This window comes from Manis javanica, chromosome 5 (genome assembly GCF_040802235.1).
Source record: "Manis javanica isolate MJ-LG chromosome 5, MJ_LKY, whole genome shotgun sequence".
Classification (NCBI taxonomy): domain Eukaryota; kingdom Metazoa; phylum Chordata; class Mammalia; order Pholidota; family Manidae; genus Manis; species Manis javanica.
In genome coordinates, this window is record NC_133160.1 from 112,734,404 (window position 1) to 112,760,124 (window position 25,721).

At 39.7% G+C, this 25,721-nt stretch overlaps 1 protein-coding gene across 6 annotated transcripts in view; it reads right to left on the reverse strand.

Annotated features, from left to right (window-relative positions):
* Positions 1-456: 456 nt before the first annotated feature.
* FAM47E (family with sequence similarity 47 member E) overlaps positions 457-25,721 on the reverse strand; it is a 37,571-nt gene continuing 12,306 nt past the window's right edge. The window contains exons 5-9 of one of the 6 annotated variants that reach the window (XM_073237437.1): positions 24,141-24,341; positions 18,349-18,504; positions 13,599-13,673; positions 13,439-13,499; positions 11,984-12,214 (exon numbers count right to left, since the gene is read on the reverse strand). In XM_073237437.1, coding sequence (XP_073093538.1) covers positions 12,171-12,214; positions 13,439-13,499; positions 13,599-13,673; positions 18,349-18,504; positions 24,141-24,341 — 537 coding nt within the window. In that variant the 3' untranslated portion in view covers positions 11,984-12,170. Of the gene's footprint in view, positions 6,926-11,983; positions 12,215-13,438; positions 13,500-13,598; positions 13,674-18,348; positions 18,505-19,877; positions 20,522-24,140; positions 24,342-25,721 lie in introns of those variants that run through there. The other 5 variants (XM_073237438.1, XM_073237440.1, XM_073237441.1 and 2 more) reach the window with 5 other exon arrangements.

Consider the following 25,721-nt stretch of genomic DNA (forward strand, 5'->3'; position numbering starts at 1 on the left):
AACGGCCCTAGGCAGAAGGCTGGGAGAGACTAGAGAAAGGGGCAGACTGCTCCAGTTGGCAAGCAGCAATTTTAGTAAGTAAAGAACTTACTAAGGAGGCGGCCAGCAAGATGAACAAATCTCCGCACCCCCACTGCCCCCCACAAAATCTTAAAAGCTGTATTTTAGTTCAGTCACATATGCTGTCCAGATAGTTTCAACACATTTCTTTCTCAAGGCTGTATTCTTGGAGCAGCTTCTGGGAATGGAAGGCAAGCAGAATGTGCATTCCAAGGTCAGGGGAGGGATGAGGCACCTCCACTCACTCAGGTCTAGCTGGAGGGTCAACAGGCAGTCATGTCTTCCCAATGGCCTCCCCCAACAATCCTGCAGGGCCTGTCCCCCATGACCATCCTGAGCCCATCACCTTCTCTCCCTCCTCCACCTACAGTGGCTTCCCGGCCTAGGGTCATCCTTCCTACAGGTACCCATCCAGGTTTCTGTCTTCTCCCTTGCTCTCTTCAGGGCTTTGCACAAGTGTCCTCTGCTCTGTACCCAGTTTAAATTACACCCCCTACCCCCTATACCCTTCCATGGCTTTATTTTTCTCATTAGCAACTAGGGCAACACTTCTAATACACTGTGTACTAGCAAATAAAACAATCGATAGATTCGTTGTTTCATTTCTTCCCCCCCTCTCCAGAAGGTAAACTACATGAAGCAAGGTTTATTGTCCTTTGTTCTCTGCTGAACTCCTGGCACCTAGGACATTCCCAGAGTGGCCCCTCAAAAGGAAAAGGTTGAGTGAATTGATCAGACACTCCATGTGTCCCCAGTTGGGAGCGTTGTTGGTATCTTCATATAGAGTCTACATGCATGTTTCAGCACAAAGTGGAGGTTACACTTTCATCAGACAGGTTCATGTCTTATACTAATTAGGGAGTCAATGATGGAATTTTTAAAAGACCTGTACGGTTTAAGACCACTGACAACCACCCACACATCTCAATCCTGGCTGCCTTAAGATCACAACAATCTTGAGTGTGAAAACAGTAAAAAGTGATAGCAAATCTATATTTTTAAGAAAATAAATGTCACTATATAAAATAACACTCTTTTTATGCACTGTTTTTCTAATTGGTTCTTAACTTATACGACTTGTGTATCTACATTTTTAGAACTTTGTAGAAAATTTAGACTTATCCTATCTCATTTTGTCAAAGTAAAACTTGATGCCATAGGGTGTCCTTGAATTTTATTAACTAAAGTCAATAGAGTAATTTTATAAATAGTATGAAAATCCTGGAACATTTTATTTCCTCACTGATAACTTAAGTTGCTCCTTCATTGGTCATTTTTTTTTTATCAATGTGCTCATGATAAATCCTCCCAGAGGATCTGTAAAATCCTAGAATGCAGGCCCCAGTCCTCATTTCTAATACCTAGAAGACTAAGGTTTATTGCTGTTATGAATTGCTGTTTCATTTATTAAAAATATAACAGAAAATGACATAACTCTTCCCACCCTTCAGAATCCTTTTTACATTGCATCAGATTAATCACACATTTTTAAAGAACATTATTTACTTGGCCTTCCTTTTGGCTTTTCTAAACTTAAATGTTTACTCATTGATTTCTGTGTTGCTGCTTTTTAAAGTAAACAATATCCCGTCATCATCCCCCACCCCACACACACTACCATAGTTAAAAGTCTGCATCCACACATTCTAAAAACATTCTTACTGCATGGACTATACCTTGTTTATCACTATACAGTTACAAAGTAATGTTCTTTGTATAGAAGACCTTTTGAGCCTAGGAAGCCAGAAACATAAAAGGAAAACAGATTGGATAGAGATGAGGGAGGAAGGTAGTGAGTTATGCTGTGATGTGTTAAATTTGAAGCACTAGCAGGAAGATGGAACTGGCGCTGTCAGTAGTTTAGGAAGAGGTATTGGATATTTTTCACAGGAAGGTGGCAGTTAAATCTATAGTAGAGATTAATGTTACAAAGGGAAATCAGGATGTGCCTAGCTTCGGTGCTTGGCATGTCAGGAAGAAAGATTGGAAAGTTGGCACCGTATTGCAGTTTATCTTACAATTATGTGTTGATATTACATTTTAGGGGCTAAAATATAGCACCCATTTTGTTACTCATTCTATTAAACAATATAAATAAATGTAAATATGGATGGATATTTTTTAAGTTATACATATATATTTTTTTCTTTAACCTCATGCAAGAAAAAATTGCTCACTTCTGGTGCAGAAGGATGAGTACAAAATGATGCAAAGCAGCCTTGTTCACAGGGCAAGGGCCATAAAGAGGATGGGACGGAAGAGCTAGAAATCAGAGAATCGGGAGACTTGTTTCCAAAACAGGTTCAGAAACCAGTGCAAGAAGCCACTGGTGGGTGGGGGGATGGCAGTGCTGCTCAGCAGAATTTAAGTGGATGGATGACTGAGAAAAACAGTTGGGTTTGACATACCGAGATCATCAGTGACTCAGGAGTGTTTGTGGGGTTGGGTGCTCAGTTTTGAAAGGCTGAGGTATAAATGCGATGAAGACTATGGAGTCCAACATTGAAGCCCTCTCTTGGGAAATTTGGAGACAAAAGGTAGGGGAGAAATTGAAGTGTTGCTTAAGAATAGAACATGGCCCAAGGGAAGTTCTTTCAGATCAAGAAAGACCTGGGCTGGTTTGTTAGCAGGAAAGAGCCAGTGGAGACTGAGACTGAGGATACAAGGATAGGAAATACTTCTTGGGAATTCCTTAAGGGAGAGGCAGCCATGGGCCAGGAACACTGAAAGGATTGTCCTCGGGTGAAAGGAGAGGGGACAGGCATGAAAAAAGAAAAGAATGGACATAAGAAACAATTTAGGTACAAAGGAGGCAGAGAGGGAGTTTATCAGCCGAAAGAGAGGAAGGAAATCCAGTGGGGGTTTTAAGGAAAGTCCAGGAAGTGGAAGCAGTGCTGGGAGAAGAGGCCGCCTCTGGAGAGGCCTCTCCTGGGCCCTGCTGTTCAGTCCTGGCCTCTCCCTTCCCTGGCATCCCCAAGGCCTTCCACCTCCAGACCTCACCTAATTTTGTGACAAGTTCTACAATCATTTCCTGTTTCGACTCTGCACCTCCCCTCTGGTGGGATCCACTGTGCAACCACTCCTGATTTAATCCTCCAAATTGTGGCCTCGAGCAGGGAGGAAGGCAACTCCCCATCTGCCAGATTAAATTCAACCGGTTGTAGCCTTCAGGGTCTCTATGACAGTCCCCAGTGACCTCTCCAGGCCTTTCTTTTACCCTTTATCTGCTCTCCAGCCAAAGGGGGTTCTCCCATAGGAACCTTCACTCATTGGTCTAGACATTTCCTAAAAGCCACTTCTTTCCATGAAACTTTTCTCCAGCCAGCAACCCCACTCCCCAGTCTGCCCTCAAATTGGTAGGTCATTCTTTCCTTTGAACTCTGATCACATATTATAACTGTCTTAGAGCAAAATACAAGGTTCTCTGTGACAATATGATCTCTTATCTTTGGTTTATCTCATCCCCATATTAATAGAAAATTCCTTGAGGGTGCTTTGTTTATTCTTTGTATTCCTTGAAATGCAAAGTATTATCTAATAGGCCTCTTATTGTCTTTACTCACTGAATACCCAATACATACTGGCACTAGGCTAAGTACTTCGTAAGGATCATCCCATGTACTGCCCTCAGAGAAGTACTCTGCCCACAGTCTCACAGCTGATGAGTGACTGAGCTGAGATTTGAACCCAGTATTCTGACCTCCCAGGACCATGCTCTGAAACTCTAGCTGAACTGAATCCTAACAGCTGTTAAACCATGTCCAAATTTCAAAGTATAAATTTTAGAAGTAGGTGTGCAAATCTAGATGCGGGACACCAGAGAACCCCTGTGGAAGTGTTCTGACATTTATGGTGAGTTGCAGCCTTGCTCTTGCCACGTAATTCCTCTCTCCAAAAGCCCTGGCCTCATTTCAGGAATGTACTTACCACCCCCAGCACCTGTCTGTCGCCATCAAGCCTCTGGCTCCTGCTACTCCGCAGAATATTAACCACAGGCAAACCTTTCTGTTAGGCAGTCACACTGGAGCTGCCCAGCTTCAGATTTCACAGAGACATTTTCTGACTGCAACTGTTTGCAAACCTCTGACTCATCTTAGTTCCAGAATAGACTCAAGGCTGAGATCTCTTATGTGAAATGATGAAACCTTTTGAGAACAGGAAAATCTGTGTTGGGAGAATTAGTTCACTGCATACAGAAACATAAAGTTAGATTACTACTTTGTACCACAAAAAATAACAAACTCCAGATGGAATAAAGGTAAATAGTAAAACTACAAAGCTAATTGGACAAAATCCAGGAGACTATCAGTGTCATATTAAATAACACAGGAGGGCCCAAAACTTGACTTCATCAAAATAAGGCTATCTGGTCAATGAAAGATGCCATAGACAAAGTCAGCAGATAGATCCAGATGGGGAAAAGATTTTTGTGTTGTTAAAACTGACAAGGGATTAATATGTTGATATACAATGAACTCTTACAAACTGACCCCCGAAAAAGGACATGAGATCCAAAATAATATGGGCAGGAGATGCTTTTTGCTAGTGTGTAGTACAATGCCTGGAACATAGCAGGTACTCACAGTAATTTTTGGTTGCATAAATAAATGGCTAGGAAAAAGATGCAGAAATCCTCAAATTCACTGGTAATTAGATAAATTCAAATTAAAACAATGGTATCACACAACTCTCCATCCATCAGAAAAGTCACATGATGTTGCTGGTTGGGGAGTAAGCAAGTACGAGCAACCTGGAGAACAGGGACCCAGTGAAATAAAGTATGCATATACCTCATAACCCAGCAACCTCCTCTGGAACATGTATGGCCCAGAGAAAATGCTTACGAGACTTTAAGGGGACACATGGTGTTATTTGGGGCAATGTTGAGTTCAAGGTCACCTAGCTGCCCATCATGGGAAAATAGCCAGGTAAAACATAGTGGAAGCCTATGAAATACAATGCAGTAATTAGAACAATGAACTAGATCTACACACAGCAATGTAATTAAATCTTGAATACATAATGGTGACTGAAAGTTAAGAAGCAATAAGCTTTTTAGTACAATGCATTTATGTATAGTGAAAATACATATACACTCAAAAGAACAATACTTAGGTTTCAAAGACACATGCATATTTAAAACCAGTTCTTAAACCCAATAAAGAGAGTGTCTTTGGTGGCCAGAAGGATAGGAATGGGCATTGGAATAAAGAGGGAATTAATAAGTAAATAACAAGAGAAGGGCCTTACACAGACCAGTGAGGATAATAGTTCTGAACCAGGGCTTCTCAAACTTTAATGTGCAGAGGAAGCACTGGAGATATTGCTAAGTGCAGATTCCTATTCAGTAGGTCTGGTGTGGGGCCTGGGATTCTGCTTTTCTACAAAGTTGCCAATGGATACTGAACTGGTCTGTGGACCTCACTTTAAGTAGAAAGGAGACTGAGGAGTAAGGTTAACACAAGGTTTAAAGAGGAAATGAGGGAGGAAGGGAGGGCATTAGGAAGGGAAAAATAGAAATCATTTAAGGGTGATGTCAGGGGCATCCAGAGCAGAGGCAAAATACACTTATCCCCTTATCAGACCCTGCTGTTTTGTCCAAGCTGGAGTGTTCATGCCAGTCTAATTCTTCAAAAACTTTGCAGGTCTCCTGTGAATCTTATGGAGATCACACCATTATTCAAAAGCCAAACCACTTATCTCTTCAAGATAAGCCCTTTTCTATCTTGAGATTCTGCTGAGGAACATCCTTCAGTTTTAGAAGCTCTATTGTTTCATTAAGAAAATCTGCGAGGCACACTTAATAATTTTAGTAGGACTTCCATGTGACTGAATAGTACTTGCTTACTCTCCCACCAGCAACACCACATCTTCTTTCTAATATTTGCCTTTCTGATGGATGTAGACTGAATAGTACAAAACGTGAATAGCACCACCTTTGATCTTTCTGAGGTCTTAACAAGGGACTTAACAATGACATCCTTGGATTCATGTTTAGATCATGTTTCCTGGAAGTGTCCTTTTATGTGCCCTTTTGAATTTGATCTTTGCTACAAAATCTTTTCTTAATTTAAACATCATTTGTCATCTGAGAGGCTGGGAATTTTCAAAAGCACCAAGTCTTGGTTCCTTTTTTTTTAAACTGCCCTTTTCTTAGCTTATCTATCTCCCCTTGCATTTAACTACAAGCAGCAAGAAGAAAACAGGCACTACATTCAACACTCTGTATATAAAAATCTCATAGTTACACCACTCAGCTCATTAGGTACCTTTTCTATTTTTCATGCTATTTCAAATGACTGTATACCTAAACTTCCTGCTATTACATAACAAGGAGACCACTTCCCCCAGTTTCTTATAGCGTTTACCTCATTTCCCTGCAAGCCTTCACCCACAGCCTCCTCACAGTGCATGACGCTTCTGCTAACAGTGTCTTCAAATCTCCTTAAGCTTGCTTTCACTGACACTCTGCTCAAAGATCTTCCAGCTTCATACCACAACCCAGTTCTCCCGCTCTCTTCCACATCTTAGGTTTTTGTTCCAGCTGTATCCCACTTACAGACACCAAAATCTCTATTAGTTATCTACTGCTGCATAGAAAATAAATGTAATGGTTTAAAACAACAAGTATTAGCACAGTTTTTATGGGTCAGGAATTCAGGAGCAACTTAGCTGGGTGGTTCTGGCGCAGGACCTTCCTATGGTTACAGTCAGGATGTCCGCAGGGGCTGCAGTCTCATCTGAAGCCTCAGGGGGGTTGGACTTCCAAGATGGCTGATTCACTGGCTATTTGAAGGCTTCAGTTCTTTGCAGTGCTTTGCTCTGATCCTCAGGCAGCTTGAGTGTCTTCACAGTGTCAGCTAGTCTTTCCCAGAGCGAAGGATCCAAGTAAGAACAAGGAAAAGCAACAATGTCTTTTTTTATTTAGTCTTAGAAATTACCCCTCATCATTTCTTCCACATTCTGTTCCTTAAAATCAAGCCTATATACAGACCACACTCAAGGGGAAAAGGATTAGAAACCATGTTTTGAAGAGAGAAGTATCAAATAATTTGTGGACATTTAAAAAAAATAAATATAGACCCTCCCACCCCCAAATCAGGGATTCTTTGGGACGTTCTAAAGAAATTTCACAGCTGTTGAATGGAGAGAAAAAGAGGAAGAAAAAAAATCAACCCTTTAATTTGCTGAGTTAAAATACCACCTGAATTCATAGTTTTGCCAGATCTTTTATGTAAAGACAGAGCATTGATTGAGAAAGAGTAAGATCCTAAATGCTGAAATGTGAACATACAGGAAGATTCAGACAGCTTCAAGTTCCCCAAACTCCCAAGCCTTTGGAAATAGGCTACTCAGATCTGCGGTGGGAGTAGGACTGCCTGATAGACCCAGCTGCTGTCCCCCTGGATCTTCCACCCTCGCACCTAGGCCGTGCTTTCTTGGGCTGCACCCAGCCAGTGCCTGGGTGCACAGAAGTACCAAGGCAGGCGCAGTCAGGCAAGATGGGAGGCTCCTCCTCTTGGCCACTTTGACTTGAGGACTCCCCAATGACCTGGTCAAACCTTTATTTGAATTGTGCTGCAGTGCAAGGTCCTTCCTACCCCAGTGCTCCTTCCTTCCCTCTCTCCCCCCACAGGAATCACACATGCATCCTAAACTAATATTGTTGCCCCTGCTCTTTCCCCCAAGTAAATCTCTTGAACATCTAATCTCATTTTGCCGCCTGCTCCTTGGCAGACCCAACCTAACGCAGCCTTCCTGGTCAGAGTAACTCTCTCTCTTCCCCTGTTGTGATGAAGCTTTTCCCGCTTTGTACAAAGACTCTGTAACAACCTTTGTGGAAATAACCTGGCAGGAGGTGGGGGTCATCAATTCTCTTCATTCTTCACCTCTAACATCCCCTATTGCCTTGAATTCTACCATCAGTGATGTGCTCAAGACAGTCTGTACCAGCTTACTAATACCAATTGTTAAATTTTCAGGAATTCAGTTAGTGGTTTGTAACACAGTCCTTATTCAAACTTTTATACTTAAGTAATGTTAAAACCAAAAGTAATAAAAACTCTAAACCTCATCACTGCCTAGTTATTAACTTTTTATTAGTCTATGCTCTTGAAGTATTTACATCTATTCTCTGTGGGTGTCAGAAATAATATACAATGATGTACTACTTGCACTTCTCTTTGGATTTTGGAGGCCAGATTTAGATGTGCTGTTTCAGCTCATTTCTTGAGTAATCTGAAAGGTTGCTAGCTTTGAGTGCAGTTTGAAGCAAGAGAAGGCTTTTGGCCAATCCAGGAAGTGTTTTGCCCTGATCCAGTGAATCCAGTGTGCGTGAAGCACCTGTGGCAGATCAGGCTGCCGCGTGAGCTTTGGCACATCCAGAAAGGCAGGTCAGACCACAGGCTCCCGGGATTTTTCAGCTGAGCCATGAACTCTGTAGCATATAACCATTCTCCTCTTGACAGACTAATCTTGGTTTGTTGCTTGGTGCTAGTCAATACAGCAGCCTGATTATGAGACATTGAGTAACCAAGTGACTGGTGCCCATCGTAAACTGGGGGTCATATGATCCACTAAGTCATAAAGTCAGCTAACATTTAGTGTGTATACACAACGTGCCAGGCTCTGTTCTAAGCACTTTACTTGCAACATTTCCTTTAATCCTCACCACAATTCTGGGAGATAGTCCTTGTCGTTATTGCTATTATCCCTACTTTAATTGAGAAAACTGAAGCAGAGAAGGGATAAGCAATTTGTCCCATCGTCATATGGCTCATTAGCAGCAGAGTTTGATTTGAAACCAGGGCCTCTGTGTTTAATAACCAAATTAGATTGCTTCTCATGATAAAGTGGAAGTTTCCTATAGGGGATTGGGCTTGAGCAGAAATTGAAGACACAGCAAATTGGATGGTGAGCTTGCTCCGACCACACTGCCGTTCTTCTTGAGCCCACACCTCCAACCTAGGGATACTCTCCAAGTCCAAGTGACAGAATAGGAAACTACATAATATAATGGCAGCAGCCACAGGTGAGCTGTCACACTGCTATAGCCCAACTCAAGAGAGGCCCTGAAGAGCAACTGAGAGAATTTTCTAATAGGCAGAATTTTAAGCATTACATCCTGTTGACCACTTTGTCTGAAAGGAGAAATGACCTGAGGTGCATATGTCACCAACTAATGGTCAGTAGTTAATGGTTTAGCTCTGCAGCCAGAGGCTTGGAAGAATCAAGAACACTGGACTGATGGTGACAAAGATGTTTGATGGAAGAAGTGTACAGGGGACATCTCAGAACGGATCCTCCAGAGCATGAGGATATTTGGTTTTTGTGAAGGCCCATCAAAGGCTCCACTGTAGAGGAAGCACTCAACACTCAGGTGAGACAGCTATCCTCTGCATGTGAGCCCTTTTCTTTCCTTGGGCACTCTGGTGTTGCCCAGAGAGCTCATGAACAAAGTGCATGTGGAGGCAGAAATGCAGGTTATATGTGGGTTCAGCAACTTGAATTTCCCCTCACCAGGGCTGATCGGGCTACTGCTTCTGCTGATATTTACTTGTACAGCAGTTAAAACAAAACTTAAGTCCCTGATATGAATTAGGCTTGAATATAGCAAAGCCAGGAAAAATGTGGCCAGGGAAACAAATGGATTCTTTCCAGACCACCACTGCCAGCACCTGAATCTCAGATTCCCAGGACTGAATGTCAGATTCCCACAGCTAAATGCAAAATACTGCCCCCACTTAATTTGGAGAACTCTATGCTGCTTCCAATGGGCTCACCGGAGGGACAGCCCTCCTTTTGTTGCTCTCATGGGCTGCCAAACCTGTGGGCATGTGTGTTGAGTTGAAATATCAAGGGAAGTTCAAAAAAGTCTTATTGGAAGAGCAGCTTACTCTACATTTGGATTTACTTTCCTGTTTAACAAACTTGGGCCCACACCAACATTCGCAGACTTACTGATGCTTATTTACCACCATGGTATTCCACCCAACACTGGTTCACACTAAGAAACTGATTTAATAGCAATGGGCTGACCCTATAGGATTCTAGCATGTACTGCATCACCCAGAAGTGTCTGGCTCCATAGAGCACATAGTAGAGACTTATTCACAGCACAAATTGCAATGCAGTTAGTCCAGCATAGGGACTTTTGAGATGGGGTCATGACAGACCCAGGGCGTGACAGGTCATCACCCAAGATTTTATATATACAGATTCAGTAACTTCTAAAACTTTGGGACCTAATATCCATTTAATAAATTCCTTTTTGATTAAATTATCCAAAATACATGTCATGGAGAAAGATCTAGAAGGATACATTTGAATGAGTGAAGAATGGATATTGCTGACTTCATAGAAATCATTTGTATTTCCTACATTCTTTTTGTTAGTCTATACTTTCTGATTTTCTTAGCATGAGCATTAACATTTTTAATAAAAAATAATTTTAAAAAATAGTTAAAGATATCTTGAGTTTCCATTAAACTTTATGATGGCCTTATGCCATAGGAACACATCTATTATCAAGACTAACATGCCTAAAAAAGTGGGAAAAACCTCAGTAAGTTTAATTTAAAATTAGAGAAAATAATATTCTAAAGGAAGACTAAAGAACATATTCACTCAAATCTAGGGAAAATAAAACTCTGGGGAAATACAATAGGGTAATTCTGCTTTTATTTATGGTTTTATTTAACTTCACAAATAGTTGATATAACTTTATATATTGAAATTGATACAAAAATGTGGAAGACTATATATGAATATCAATTTTAGTTGATAAGATGCATAAAATATTGATTAACTGAAGCAGACAGCCAATGTGAAATGTTTGTAAGTATTAGGTATGAAATCTATGAATGTTGCAAAGTCAAAGTGGTACATCTATGGTGGGACACTCATCATAAATTTTGTTTAGTGTTTAAAATGAGAGAGAGAAGTAGCCAAATGTGTAGTAAATAAAATCTGTCTAATCATCTCCCCAAGATTCTTCTAGGTTTGAGTTATTTTATAGGAATCTTATTACACTCACATTTATACTCCTTCCTTATATACATCTTCTCAAGGAATTTAAAAGAAAAAATAAAGGAGAGAACCTTTATTAGATTGGCAAACAAAAATTGTACAATCCCACCCACTACCCCAAATTCACCGTCTTACACTCTGACATTTGTCCTTATAGTACTCAAAATCTCATGTTGATCATTAGACATGATAGATGCTAGACTTTAGAAAGTAGTTGCCCAGCATCAGGAATATCTAGATCTAACCCACATTTGTTCTGTGCCCAGTACAGCCCTGCTATTGAAGGCCTGGGACCATCTGCATAGCTGACAGAATGAAGCTGTGGGTAATGAATAGAGCAGACAAACAACTCAGGAACAGACACTGGAATGTGGGTTTGAGCACATAGGCTCATGTAACATATATGAATGTGTGTATACAGTATATACACACGGGAATAAAAAGAATATTCACACATAGATTTAAGTAAATAATGACTCTTGCATGCTCTCTCTCTCTCTGTACACTCACACACACACACACACACAGTTGACCTTTGAACAATGCAGAGGTTAGGAGTGCTGGCTCCCCACACAGTCAACAATCCACATATAACTCTTGACTCCCCCAAAATTTAACTACTAATAGCCTACTGTTAACCAGAACCTTTACTGATAATATAGTCTATTAACACATATTTTATATATCTATTACATACTACATTCATACAATAAATTAAGCTATAGAAAAAAATCTTTCAAATTGTTGCAAATTCCCCCCTAAAAATTCCAGTATATTTATTGAAAAAAATCTACATGTGGACGTGTGCAGTTCAAACATGTGTTGTTCAAGGGTCAACTGTCTGTCTGTATATATATACATATATATAAATAATTTACTATAATAGAGTCCCTCCTCTATTTCAGTTGAAATTTTATTGATAAAATAGAGGATACAGGATGTGAGAATAAAGGGAGAAAATTTTCCAGGATTCTGAGTGACAGATATTCTCAGAGGACTCAGCTGTAACTAGGGGCATCATCTCTCTTTAGTTAATGCTTCTAAAAGAGTATAGCCAGTATGACAGGTATACTTCCTTTTGCTCAAAATTGAAGTGCATGTTCATCCGCAGAAGGAATTAAGCCAGCTGGGGACAAATCAAAATGAAAGAACATTGTTTTGCCACTAAAAATCTTTAAATAGAATTATGAGTCATAACATCAAGAGCAAGCAAGGATTATATATTAGGTATATCCTCAGCAAGAGGAATATATATGCACACATTTACATAGATACACATAAATCACATAATTATATTGATGCTTAAGTATTATTTACATATATATTATATATAACCATATATAATCATATAATCATAAAATACTATGTGAACATTTTTATATTTTATATATAAATATATAAAAATATACTTATGTGACCCTTATATACAGATTAGGCAGTTATTTTAAGTACAGAAATGTGTATGAGTATATTAAATACATCTTGCTATTACTGATGCTCCAACTAAAGGAGATATTTCATCCCCGGTTTGTATGGACTCTTTCAGCCCCATCTCTACTTCACACTCTAGACTTCCTCTCATATTATCTAATTTAACTGAAAGCAGTCTGGATCTGAGCTTGATCAATATGTTTTTTGTCAGTAATATCAGCTATTGTTACTTCTATTACTCTTGGAAAGAAGAAAAACAGAAACTTCTGACCCTCCTGGCTGCACAGCCCCCTCACGACTCCACAGGATGAGCATGCAGAGGATAGTGGGTAAGCTGATGACCTGTTAGCCTTGACTTTGGCCCCAAGCCTAGCTGGCTTCCTGCTGTGGTGACAGGGTTGGTCTGGGTGCAGGACTCCAGGCCCTCCTGCTAAATGGCTTGTTCTGCTAACCTCCAACCCATCCTTGTTACACGTGTCTTCAAGGGTGGCTACTCCATATGGGAGGCAGCTGGGGCCAGCTTTACAAGTTAAGGGAGGGAAACTAGATGGGGGCAAAGAGAAAGTGGGAAAAAGTCAGAAGATACTGGTGGGGCACCCAGGAAGTGAACTTTTGCCCTACTCTGTTTCCACACAAGGCAGACCCCGTAGTACAATAATACTGTGGACCCCAATTCCATTCTGCCCTGCCTCAAGCTACAGCTCTTTGTCCTTAGATATGGAAGTGAAAGAGACTCAGAGACCTCAGAGTGTTTTAGTACCAGTCAGAGTTTGCAAGACACATGCCCTGCACAGCGACCCCTTTTACTTTGGTCCCATTAAGGCCAAACTCAAGGCAGGTGAGTAAACAGGCAGACAGCACCTCTGACATAGCTAAAACCCAATAGGCAAAATAAAAAGAGCAAAATGCCAAATCCTACCTCTGAGCTCCTGCCTGGGGGAAAGTATACCCTTTCTCCCAGGAGCCTGAGTTGTATCTGCCTGGAAGAGAAGTATTTTGATTTCTTAAGGGTGCTGACCACTTCCCATCCACAGCTGTGAGCCCCTCAGCAGGTCTTTCTGAAATGACCCTTTACTCACGCTTGGCATCCTGTAGCCCCTGCTTAGAATGAAATCCTTAAAGGCAGCCATTCCATGAAGGTCTGCAAGTAACTCCTGAAAGAAGATCCACATTTTAAAAAACAGTCAGCTGTCAGAAGCTTGATTTCACACTTGTCCTAATTAAAAGCATTTAGCTCTTTGTAAAATAGCTTCTTTTAAATTGCTTCCTTCTCATCTGGGGGTACGTGTGTAGATAACATTCATGAGTTGATGATATAAAGGCCTTCAAGAGATGTCCAACTTTCTCTCCTTTCCTTATCCTTTTTCTTACTTTTACATTAAGGATAAGCAACACATTTTAGCAATTAAACTATTATTGACCTAGGATATCTGGAATCTAATGTATTTGAGATTAGTAAGTGTAATACTATGATTTGTAGTAACAGATATATATTTGGCATTACTGGTACAGGGTTCCTAAAAGTACTGGAATTTCCTAAGTGCTAAGAGCCACAAAGGTGAAAGGAGTCTTTCCTTTTTCATGAGCCCCTTTTAACAATGGCAGCACTTATGTGAACGAGGCAACTTTTGTAAACCTGCCACACACCCACAGGAAGGGGGCTGGCTGCCAGAAGAATCAACCAAGTAATGAGGGGGTTGGAATTTCAGCTCTACCAACTGTCCTCTGGAAGGAGCGAGGAGATGGAGGTTGGATGAATCCCCAGTGGCCAATGATTTAATCACTCATGCCTATGTAATGAAGCCTCCATAAGACCACAGAAGAAGGGGGTTCAGAGAGCTTCCAGGTTGGGGAACACATAGAGATGCTGGGAGGGTCGTCTGCCTGGGAAGGGCATGGACGCTCCACACCCCTTCCTACATACCTCACCCTGGGCATCAACTTCATTTGGCTGTTCCTGTTTTATGTCCTTTTATAATAAACCAACAATCGAATGACTACACTGTTTTCCTGAGTTGTGTGAGCTATTTAACAGGTGATCAAACCTGAGGAGGAGGTCATGGGAACCTCCACTTTAAAAGCCCACTTGGTCAGAAGCACAGCTGACAGTTTGGACTTGTGATTGGCATCTGAAGTCAGGGCAGTCTTGTGGGACTGAGCCTTTAACCCTTGGGATCTAACATTTATCTCCAGGTAGATACTGTGGGAATTGTGTTGAACTGTAGGAAGCACAGCTGGTGTCTGGAGAATCAGAGAATTGCCTGGTGTGGGGAAAAGAACCCGACACATTCAGTGGCCAGAACTGAGAGTAGTAAAGGGAGAAACAGGAGTGGTTTTCCTATTCACCAATACAGCCACAATTTTTAGATCTGTCCAAAAAACCCAACAGGCCCAAAGTGGAGTCACTTATGTTAAGCCTCACAAAGACTTACTACCTAAACTAACTGCAGTTTCAGCCTCTTCCAGGAGTGGAATTTTTTTTTTTTTTTTTTTTTTTTTTTTGAGAGGGCATCTCTCATATTTATTGATCAAATGGTTGTTAACAACAATAAAATTCAGTATAGGGGGGTCAATGCTCAATGTACAATCATTAATCCATCTCAAGCCTAATTCTCGTCAGTCTCCAATCTTCTGAAGCATAATGAACAAGTTCTTACATGGTGAACGAATTCTTACAGAGTGAATAAATTCTTACATGGTGAACAGTACAAGGGCATTCATCACAGAAACTTTCGGTTTTGATCATGCAATATGACCTATAAACCATCAGGTCAAATATGAATATTCATTTGATTTTTGTACTTGATTTATATGTTGATCCCACATTTCTCCTATTATTATTATTATTTTTATTTTTAATAAAATGCTGAAGTGGTAGGTAGATGCAAGATAAAGGTAGAAAACATAGTTTAGTGCTGTAAGAAGGCAAATGTAGATGATCAGATGATCAGGTGTGTGCCTATGGACTAAGTATTAATCCAGGCTAGACAAGGGCAGCAAGACATCCACGGATGCAGAAGATTTCTCTCAAAGCAGGGGGGGTGAGGTTCTGAGCCTCACCTCTGTTGATCCCCAAATTCTCACCTGATGGCCCCCCTGCGACTGTGCCTGTCTTAGGTTGTTCCTCCCTTGAGGAATCTTACCCGTCTCTGGCTAACCAGTCATCTTCCGGGGCCATACAGGGAAATGTAAAGTTGGTAAGTGAGAGAGAAGCCATATTGTTTGCAAAGGTTAGCTTTTTACTTCTTTGCAGATTTATGCCCTGTGGCTTCTATGCCCAGCACTTGTCTCGAGGTATCTTTACCACCTGGAGGAATTATGATACTCGGTAAATTCGATATGAGGCACGAATTCTATTTAAGGTTTGTAATTAGGAAGGAAGAAGAAAAGCTATAGATGTAGCATATGAAGGAAACTTGGGAGGATTGATTATTTCTTTGACATATCTTCTTGTATAGTACCTTAAGTATGTATAGGTTTTAAACTACTAACTAATTTGCACACACATATTAACATAATAGGAATACGGTGACATAAACAAAGCAAATCTATAATTACCAGCCATCTCCAGTGAAGCCAAGAAAACCATTTAGTCACCCTAGGCATTTGTGAAAATTTATCTATGATATGATGGATATTTTCCAACTGTACTTGAACCATCAGACAAATTAAAGCAGCCCATTTCTGGGATCTGTTCACATCCCATATGTTCTTTTAACCATAGATAGTCTATAGTCATGAGATTTTGGGGTGCTACAACTTGCACCCCTCCCAACCCAGGAGTGGAATTTTAAATCAGTCAGTGTGAGATTTCCTGATCAGCACTTGTGAGGGAAGCAGGATAAGGCCTCCTACCCTTCCCCTAAGGGAAAGTACCCTTTCCTGAAACAATCTTTTTTAAAATTTTGCTAATAACTTCTTTGTTTCACCCTGTTTCTGCCTAGAAAAGCCTTCCATTTTGTACAACTCCTTGGAGTATCCTTCTGTTTGTTAGAAAGGATGCTACCTGATTCGTAAATCACTGTGTAATGCCAATTTAAGTTTACTGGACTGAATTTTTGTTCTCAAACAGATTTTAACTTCAAAGGGCATGACAATTGAAAATGATCCAGTCTGAATGTCTTTGGGATATTCATGCATCCTTTTTGTTTTTCCTTCCATTTATTTAAATTTAAAATTTGGATGGGTAATTATTTCATGGTAATTCAGTTCCTTAAGACCATTTTACCTGCCAAATAAACTCAATCCAGAATAGTCAAAACTTATGTGTTCCCAGCAAAACAGCCACATCATCACAGTGACTGTCCCTCACCAGCACTCCATCACACCTGTGTCTTATGACCTGGGGTGTCATAGCCATGTGGCACCATCTATAGTGCACAGGTATTATGCCATCAATCTTCAGGTATTAAGAAAGTGTGATTTATAAAAATCATTCTAGAACAATTCCATTGCCTTGAATCCTTCCTGTGCCTAAACTGCCTGAAAAACAATCTTTAAATAGTTATATCAATCACATTTTTAGAATTTAAATATTGCTTCTTTGACAGTAACCATTTTGGCAAATATCATTATGAGCTTTTGCCATCACAATGAAACATTTTTGTAAAATTCTTTAAGTCTTTAAGAATATATTTCTAAACAGAGAACTTCTAGATTCCTTAAAACAAAAGTTTTGCAACTATTTTTGTTTTTCAATATTTAATTCCCTGAGAATGTTTTGTTAATTGTTGAAATTTTATGCTATGTATTAAATTCACATGAACATAAATAGGCAGCTCCAAAACTATATACCAAGAAGTTCTGCTCAACGTTATTTACATTATTTTGAGGCTTAAATAGGTATCTTATGCTCATAAACTTGTATCATGACTTACATAAGAAAATAAGAATTTCATACCTAGTACTAGAAAGATAAAAATGACCATCCTTCCTGTCTCAGCTTTCCAAACTGGAGACAATCAATGAGTGATTATAGAATAAGTAAGTAGCCAAATTTACACAGCATTTTACTTTGTTGAAGTGTTTTTACATCATTATCTGGGAGAAGTTTTGAAGCTGTTGTAAAAGATGTTCATAAATACTCTCATCACCAGGCTGTTCAAGTGTTGGGTCATTTTATCCCCAAATTCCCAGGACTCTAAGTATCTTCTTTCCATTAGATACTTGTACTCAAGAGTTGGGCAGGTGAGTTTATCTACAGTATCATTGGAGCACATCATTTTGGGGCATGTTTGTAGCTTTGTGGTCTCAGTGCATTAATTAACCTTCACCGCCTTTCTCTCACACAAATCCTCCAACTCTGCTAAACTGCATAAAGAAGTTGCCCAAATGCAATTTTAAATTATTTAACATTCATACACTCCTGACAAAAAATAAGCTTCATATTTACTTATTCAAATAGAACCCAAGACATTACATCCATTAGAGTACTAAGGTGGTTCTACCAGATCACATTGCCCTTTTGGACAGCCAGCTTATCCACAGGATCAACTGTTCCAAGAACGGTGGAGTCCAACGAGCGGTTATCATGTCTTTAGAGACCGTGTGTCTGCCATGGAGCCTGGAGATGATGTCCAGTCTGCTTATTACATAATAAGCAGTTTTTCAGCTCATGCTTTTACATAATACATAATAATACATATTACATAATAAGCTGAGTTTTCAGCTCATAATGAGCTGGTTTTCTCAGTGCTGCATTCTGTGTGTAAGCTGCAAGACTTTTGGGAGCCTCTGTTCTACTCCAGAGATTCTGACTTCAATATAAGGTGGCAGTTGTATTACGATCATCTTTAGCTCAGTTGATCAAATCTTAGCATATATACATACCTGTCCCTGAAGCTGGTTTTTACAATTCTCATCTTGAGCTTTACATGAGATCTTGGGGTCAACCAAAGGTTCATCTACTCTTTGCTTTTTCCACAAGTCAGTTTTCAGATACCATGCTCCATACCTCATCTTCACATATTTTGGTTTACAAGGATTCTATAGAAAATAACATAATTACCAATTTCATTAGTTTTTTACACTTTGTCATTTGAGTAAATCTAAGATTTAGCTTATGAAAGCAGTAGCAATTATTTTTTATTTATGATTGGTCCTTGCCAAAGTATTTTGTGAAGTTTCAGTATGCTTTGATTTACAAAGAACATGAAAAGTTCATGGTTGGGAAAATAAGGTGGTGGGTAAGCATGGCCTTTGAATTTAGACAAACCTAATTTAAATTCATCCTCTCCTCCTTAGTAGCTCCATGGGCAAGTTACTTAAACTCTTCATCTGTAAAACGGATGAATAATATCCATCCCATAAGGTTACAGGAAAGACTAAAGGAGAGAATCATATAAAACAACTATAAATCATGTAAAAATCATGTATTTCATTGAAGGGTAGTGACCTTAAACAATACTGAGTCAACCAAAATACTAAGTTATTCAACTTATTATAAGCCTGGCACTGTACTCAGCCTTGTAAATGATACACTCCTTTTGATTAAAATGTTATCCAACATCAATCTCTTGCCTCTTTAATTGGAAAAGAGGAAGAATAGGAAAAACAGACATCAGTCCTTTCTTCCTCCCATTTCTCAGTAGTACATCGAAGATGTTAAGGGAACTGTTGGCTCATAGTCTGATACTGTGGATGCAGTGCCCACGTGCTGTCTCATCACAAAAGGGGACTAACTCTTGGAAGAGGCAAAGACACGAAACCACAAAGATTCTGCACCCTCTCTTCTCACTCACATTTAAACTATGGGTGGAATGTGTGGGGCATTCTAATGTCAAACCTGTTATGCCTCTCTGAAGCAGAGATGATGGGACAGAGCACAGGGGAGAGAAATCCCTTCTCAGAGCTGGATTCAGCACTGTGACCTATCCATTTCAACTATACTGACCTCCTTGCTAGTTCAAGTACAGCCATCATGCTCCTGCCCCGGACCTTTGCACTCACTGTTTCCTCTGCTATAATGTCCTTCTTCAAAAAAGGAATGGCCCATTCCCTTACCTATTTCACATCATCTTTTCAGTTGTATTTTCTCTAACCATCTAATTTAGAAATTGTAACCACCTCACAAATAGGTGCTCAATAACTACTTGTTGAATTAAAGCTGGATTTCTTACCTTTGGCATTACTGACATTTTCAGCTGGACTGTTGTTTTTCGGGGGCTGTCCTATGCATAGAAGGATATTTAGCAGAAACCTGGCCTCTATCCACTCATTAGCAGTAGCACCAGCCACCCCCACCCCAAACTGTGACAGCCAAGACAACCAAAACGTCACCTCCAGACATTGCTAAATACCCCTGTCCAGGGCAGTGGGTGGGTGCCCTCAGCTGAGAGCTACTGAATTAACAGGAGGGAAGGAAAGAGAAGAAAAAAGAAGGGGAGGGTGAGAAGTCCACACCACAGCTGCACTAAAGAATGTGAGTCCCAGAATATGTTAGGTTGTTGGGTAGCTGGTGATCTTTCAAGACTGAACACAAACCCAACTTTTTCTGTGTAGCCTTAACTGAACCCACCCTCGCCCCATGCTTGGTGGAGCTGATTACTTCTTTCTACATCTTATATGAACCATGACATTATTTCATCATAGCTAATCATTTACCTGGACCCTACCAGACTATAAGCATCTGAAGTGTGGGAAACAGTCTTCTCTTTTTGCTTCAGTTGTTCCCAGCACTTTCTGGCACATAGCAGGAGATACTCAGAAATGTTCCTTGGAGGATCGTATAGACAAACGGGTGAGTGCACATGCAGAGCAAAGGGAGAGACGCTACACAGAGGCACAGACGGCTGTGAGAGATCAGCAGCGAGAATAAATCAATGTCAACCAAGGGACCTGAAAAAAACTCCATGAAAAACTGGCATACGACCTGTGTCCAGAGGAAGCTATGAGCAGGGAGACATGGGAGGAGGGGCACTTCAGGCAGAGAGACTATTGTGAGCCAAGGAGAGGTCATGGGAAAGCTCAGAACACCAAAGAGCAGAGCAGCAGGCCTGAGAGTCTGTGGGGGCAAAAATAAAGATATGAACTTCAACTTCTGAAATAGGGACCAGATTTACCCTCCCACCTACAATAGCCAAAAAAGTATATACATATGAAACAATGGTTTATAAAACTCTAGACATCAAATAACAAGTACAGTGATCCCTGAGAGATGAGAAAGAAACAAGGTTAAGTCCCACAACTGCCCCAGCTCGAGAGCACTTCCAGGCCACAGTGCAGGGAGGGGTTCAGAGCCCAGCAGGCTCTGAGTTGAGGAGACAGAACTGAGAGTCCAGGAAGCCCAAGGCACTTAAAGTTTGCAGCACCGAGAAACAGAAAGGAGAGAGCTGCACAGAGGGAACTCCAGAGGCTTGCAGAGGTTCTCCCTCTGTGCAAATATGGGAAACTACTGGCAGCCAGGGAAAGAACTAGCGAAAGAATTAGGGGAGATGGTGCCCAGCATGCACACAGGACCTGTTTCCTCCTGGGAGCTGAATGATTCTCAGGACACTGGGTAGGATATGCAGAAGGGTCTTGCCCTCGTAGTAGGGAATTAGCCCTAGACTGAACATTACTTTGGTCCTTCCCAATACATCTTAAAAGCCAAGCTCCCCAAAAGATCAAACTTTTCCAATTAACTTTAACTACATGCCAGAACAAAACTCAAGTTTATAGGAATACAGAAATGCCCAACCCAGAAAGGTAAAAATCACTATGTCTAGCATCTACTAAAAAGTTGCCGGGCATGCAATCCAAAAGACAAGAAATAACAAGTGGTGGCCAGGATGCGGAGAAAGGGGAACCCTCCTACACTGTGGGTGGCAATGTAAATTGGTACAGCCACTGTGGAAAGCAGTAAGGAGTTTCCTCAAAAAACTAAAAATAGAAATACCATACAACCAAGTAATTCCACTTCTAGGAATCTACCTGAAGAAAACAAAATCCCTGATTCAAAAAGACACATGTACTCCTATGTTTACTACTACATTATTTACAGCAGCCAAGATATGGAAGCAACCAAATGTCTGTCAGTAGATGAATGAATAAAGAATATGTGGCCCATATACACAATGGAATATTATTCAGCCATAAAAAAGAAAGAAATCATGCCATTTGCAACAACATGGATGGATCTAGAGGGTATTAAGCTAAGTGAAATAAGTCTGGTGAAGAAAGACAAATACCATATAACTTCACTTATTTGGAGTCTAAAACAAATTAAAAACAAAACAAAACAAAATGAGCAAAACAACAGTAAACTATAGACACTGAGAAGTGACTGGTGGTTAGTATGAGGGAGGGATTAAGGTGGGTGGGTGGGAAGGGTGAGGGAGAAAAAGGGGCACTCTCAATCATAACATAAGTTTGTACAGAATGGCGAATATAGCCAATGATTCAGTAACATCTTTCTATGTTGACAGATAGTAACTGCACTAGTTGGGGTGAGGATTTAATAACATGGGTAACAGTTGAAACACTCTGTTGTATATTTGAAACCCATATAAGATTGTATATCAACTATGCTTCAATTAAAAAAATCACCAGGCATGCACAGAGGCATGAAAACATGATCCATAATGAGGAGATAAACCAACTAATGGAAACTCAAACAGAACTAATACAGATGTTAGAATTAGCAGACAAGAACATCAGAACAGTTATTGTAACTGTATTCCATATGTTCAAAAGATTAAGTAGAGACAAGGAGATATTTTTTAAAATCCCAAGTCAAACTTCTTAGATGAAAATTAGAATGTATAAGATGAAAAATACACTGGATGGGATCAACAGATGATTAAACATTGCAGAAATAAAAGGTTAGAAAATTTAAAGACACAGCAATAGAAATAGAGAAAAAAAAGAATAAAAAAATGAACAGAGTAGTGGAGAGCTGTGAGACAACTTCATGCAGCCTAATTTTATGTAATCAGAGTCCTGGCTGAAGCAAATGAGAGATAAAAAAGGTTTTGAAGAAATAATTGTCAAAATTTTTCCAAAGTTGATAAAATCTATAAACCCATGGGTTAGAGTTTCAGCAAACCCCAAGCATAAGAAAAGTGGAGAAACATACACCAAAGTGTATAATAATTGCACTACTCAAAACCAATGATAAAGAGAAAATCTAAAAAGCAGCCAAGAGTAAAAATACACCCAGAAAATAGAGGTAAGGATGACTAAGATTTCTCATCAGAAACAATAGAACCAAAACAGTGGAGCAACATCTCTAAAGTACTAAAAACAAATGAACGAACAAAAACTCTGAACCAGAATTCTATGCCTACAAAAATTTCTTTAAAAATGAAGGCAGAAATAAGGATATTTTCAGACATACAAAAGCTGTAAGAATTCATCACCAGCAAATCTACTCTAAAAGTAGTAAAGAAGTCCTTCAGGCAGAAGGAAAATGACACCATGTGGAAATATATTTGAACTTTTGCATAGTGACCCTCCATTTGCCAGTCAAAAGTTCAATTTTGGCAATAACCACCATGGTTTATAAAGCAGCATTCGTGCAATTATTTGTACACAGAGGGGACTGGACAATTTGATTCAGCCCAGATTCAGGACAAGCAGTGGTTCGGGCCTCAAGTGTAATGGATGTAAGTTTCCTATCCAGCATCATTTTGCATTTTACCCTATAGAGAGATGAAAGGAAAGAGGAAATGTAAAGTGTTGATATTAGTGATGGAATGTGCAGTTTTCATAAACCTTATGAAACAATCAAGGATGGCAAACATCATGTATTTAAAATAGGTCAGTCTATTGTGTTCAATTACAAAGGACCAGGATAATACATCCAAAATACTGGAAATATGGTATCAAAGAGTATATGCAAAGGACAGAGAATAATTAGAGATTATATATAGATATATAGTTTTTTACTTTCAGAGAAAGGAACTCTCACCCTGCCTCTCAACTGCCACTTAGGCACTTAAGTCTGTTGTTGGAATGGCATGGTTTGACTTGTGGGTATGTATATTTGCAGTAATACATTGTGGAGAAAATCAAAAACATACTGAGAGGTCCACAGTGCTTCCCATTGGAACAGAGCTTGTTTTTTCTTCTCTGTTTCCTTGTTCTCCTATCCTCACAGGACAGTAGTAAAGGAAAACTGAACAATTTGTGGATGGTAGGGCAAGCATGTGGTCAAGAATGATACTTTGAGGTCAATAATACTCTCATAAGATTTTAAGAATTTTTTGGACATAGACTAAACAGTTTCACATCATTAATTGTAGCATTTTACTTTTGCAATAATAATCATTCATGTATATTTCCACTGACAGGATTTCAACATATAAAGCATATAAAGAGATGCATTTCAACACAAAAAAACATATAAGATCATCTCAACATATAAAACACAAAAAAAGAGAGAATTCAAGATATAAAATGTAGAGAATAACAATAACTATTCAGATATTAACAATGCTGAATGGCATGACTTGTTTGTGTAACTGGCTTTGTTATATGTATTAAAGACCCATTCACTTAACAAATACTTATTAAACATCAAAAAAAATTCAAGAATTCTACTGAAAAAGGCTGGTGCCCCTGAGATACCATAATTCAAGAACATTTAAGATTTTACTAAAACTTAATTTTCTTTGATCATCGGTCTCTCCTTTTGTAATTACCTGTGGTTTCTGGAGTTTCTTCTCAGAGTCTAGTTTCTGGGAAAATTCTAGTTTCTGAAGTTTATTTAGCTCCACTCTCTTCTTTAGCTCCAGAGGAACCTGACTAGGCCTTATCGGGTGGAATACATCACAGCTTGGTTTGCTCTGATAGTCAATGTCAAATTGTTTCAGGATGAATTCTTCATCAATGTGTGAACTTCCCTGGAAGAATATCAGATTGCATAGATCAAGGACAAGTGGTGAACCTCTCCTTGCTTTCTTCTTTAATCTAAGGCAGGCATTTGACTGTGGCTAGAGAAGACGTTGTTTGTAGGAAATGTCAAAAATGTTCAGTCAACATTCACTGGAGACAAGAAGTATCTGGGGTCTGGAGGGCTTTGTCAGTGCATTATGAGTCAATTTAGGACCAGCAAGAAGCAGTAAGTCCTTGACGGAATTAACGGGGCTGAGGAAAATTCTGTTTGATCAAAAGCACACTTCTCTGACACTTTACAGCAGTGACATCCTAGAGGTATTTTCCAGACATGTCTAGAAGTGTCATGTTTGTTCTGCCTGCAGCCTCTTATAAGGCAAGCTGCCCCAGTCAGGGCTCCTTCTGAAGAAGGTGGTTTTAGTCAGCCATATTTGGTGCACTGAAAAACATTCTTCATTCCCTTCTCCCAGTCACAGCTAGTGGGAGTAGAGATGGGCACATTAACAGCAGCTAATCTGTAGGCTGACTGTTGACCTATAATGGAGCTAAAAGATAACTTAGACTTAAAGGGTTAAGAACCTTTAAGTTCTTAACCTCTGCTAAAAACATGCCACCCCAAAATATGTTTCTGGCATAAGGATTATTCTGAGCTGATTATTTTGGGGAACAGAAGACTACACATGAGAAGCTGTGAAAACAGAGTAAAAGTTACCCCTTTGTAAGGGAAATTTATGTTTATAAAGGAAGTCTCCATTTGTAAAGGTGTCTCCCTTTCTGAATCAGGAAGAGAAAGAAGACTCTAAATCATAAGGAACTTACCAATGGAGAAGTCACTTAAATCTGCACAACAAAGCTTACTCTTATTTATTTACTTTTCCTGACCACCTTCCTACACCTTGCTCTCCGCCCTCTTCTCTCTCTTGTCTTTAGCTGGAGATGACTCTTAAGCCTGAATTCTAAGCCACTTCAAAGAGTTACTCATTTTTTCCCTGGGTTTCTACCATATATATATATATATGAGGTACACATGTTAATAAATGTATGCTTGTTTTCTCTTGTTAATCTGTCTTTTGTTGTAGAGACCCCAGTGAGAACTCAGAAGAGTAGAAGGAAAATTACCTTTTCCTCCTCTGCAGACTCAACACAATCCCATTTTGGGAAACAAATTGGGAAACACAGAGCGAATAACACCATTAGCAACTGAAGTTGATATTGGAGTGTAATTTATAGAAAGGAGTAATGAAATAGAGTCAGGGGCATAAAGGAAGGACAAGAGTTGAAACTAGGTTAAAATAATAATGAAGCAGAAATAAAGAAAGCAGAATGAAGTAGAAAATAAACAGCATGGAAGGAAAGTATGGGCTAGTGCTATGGAGAAAATACCACAG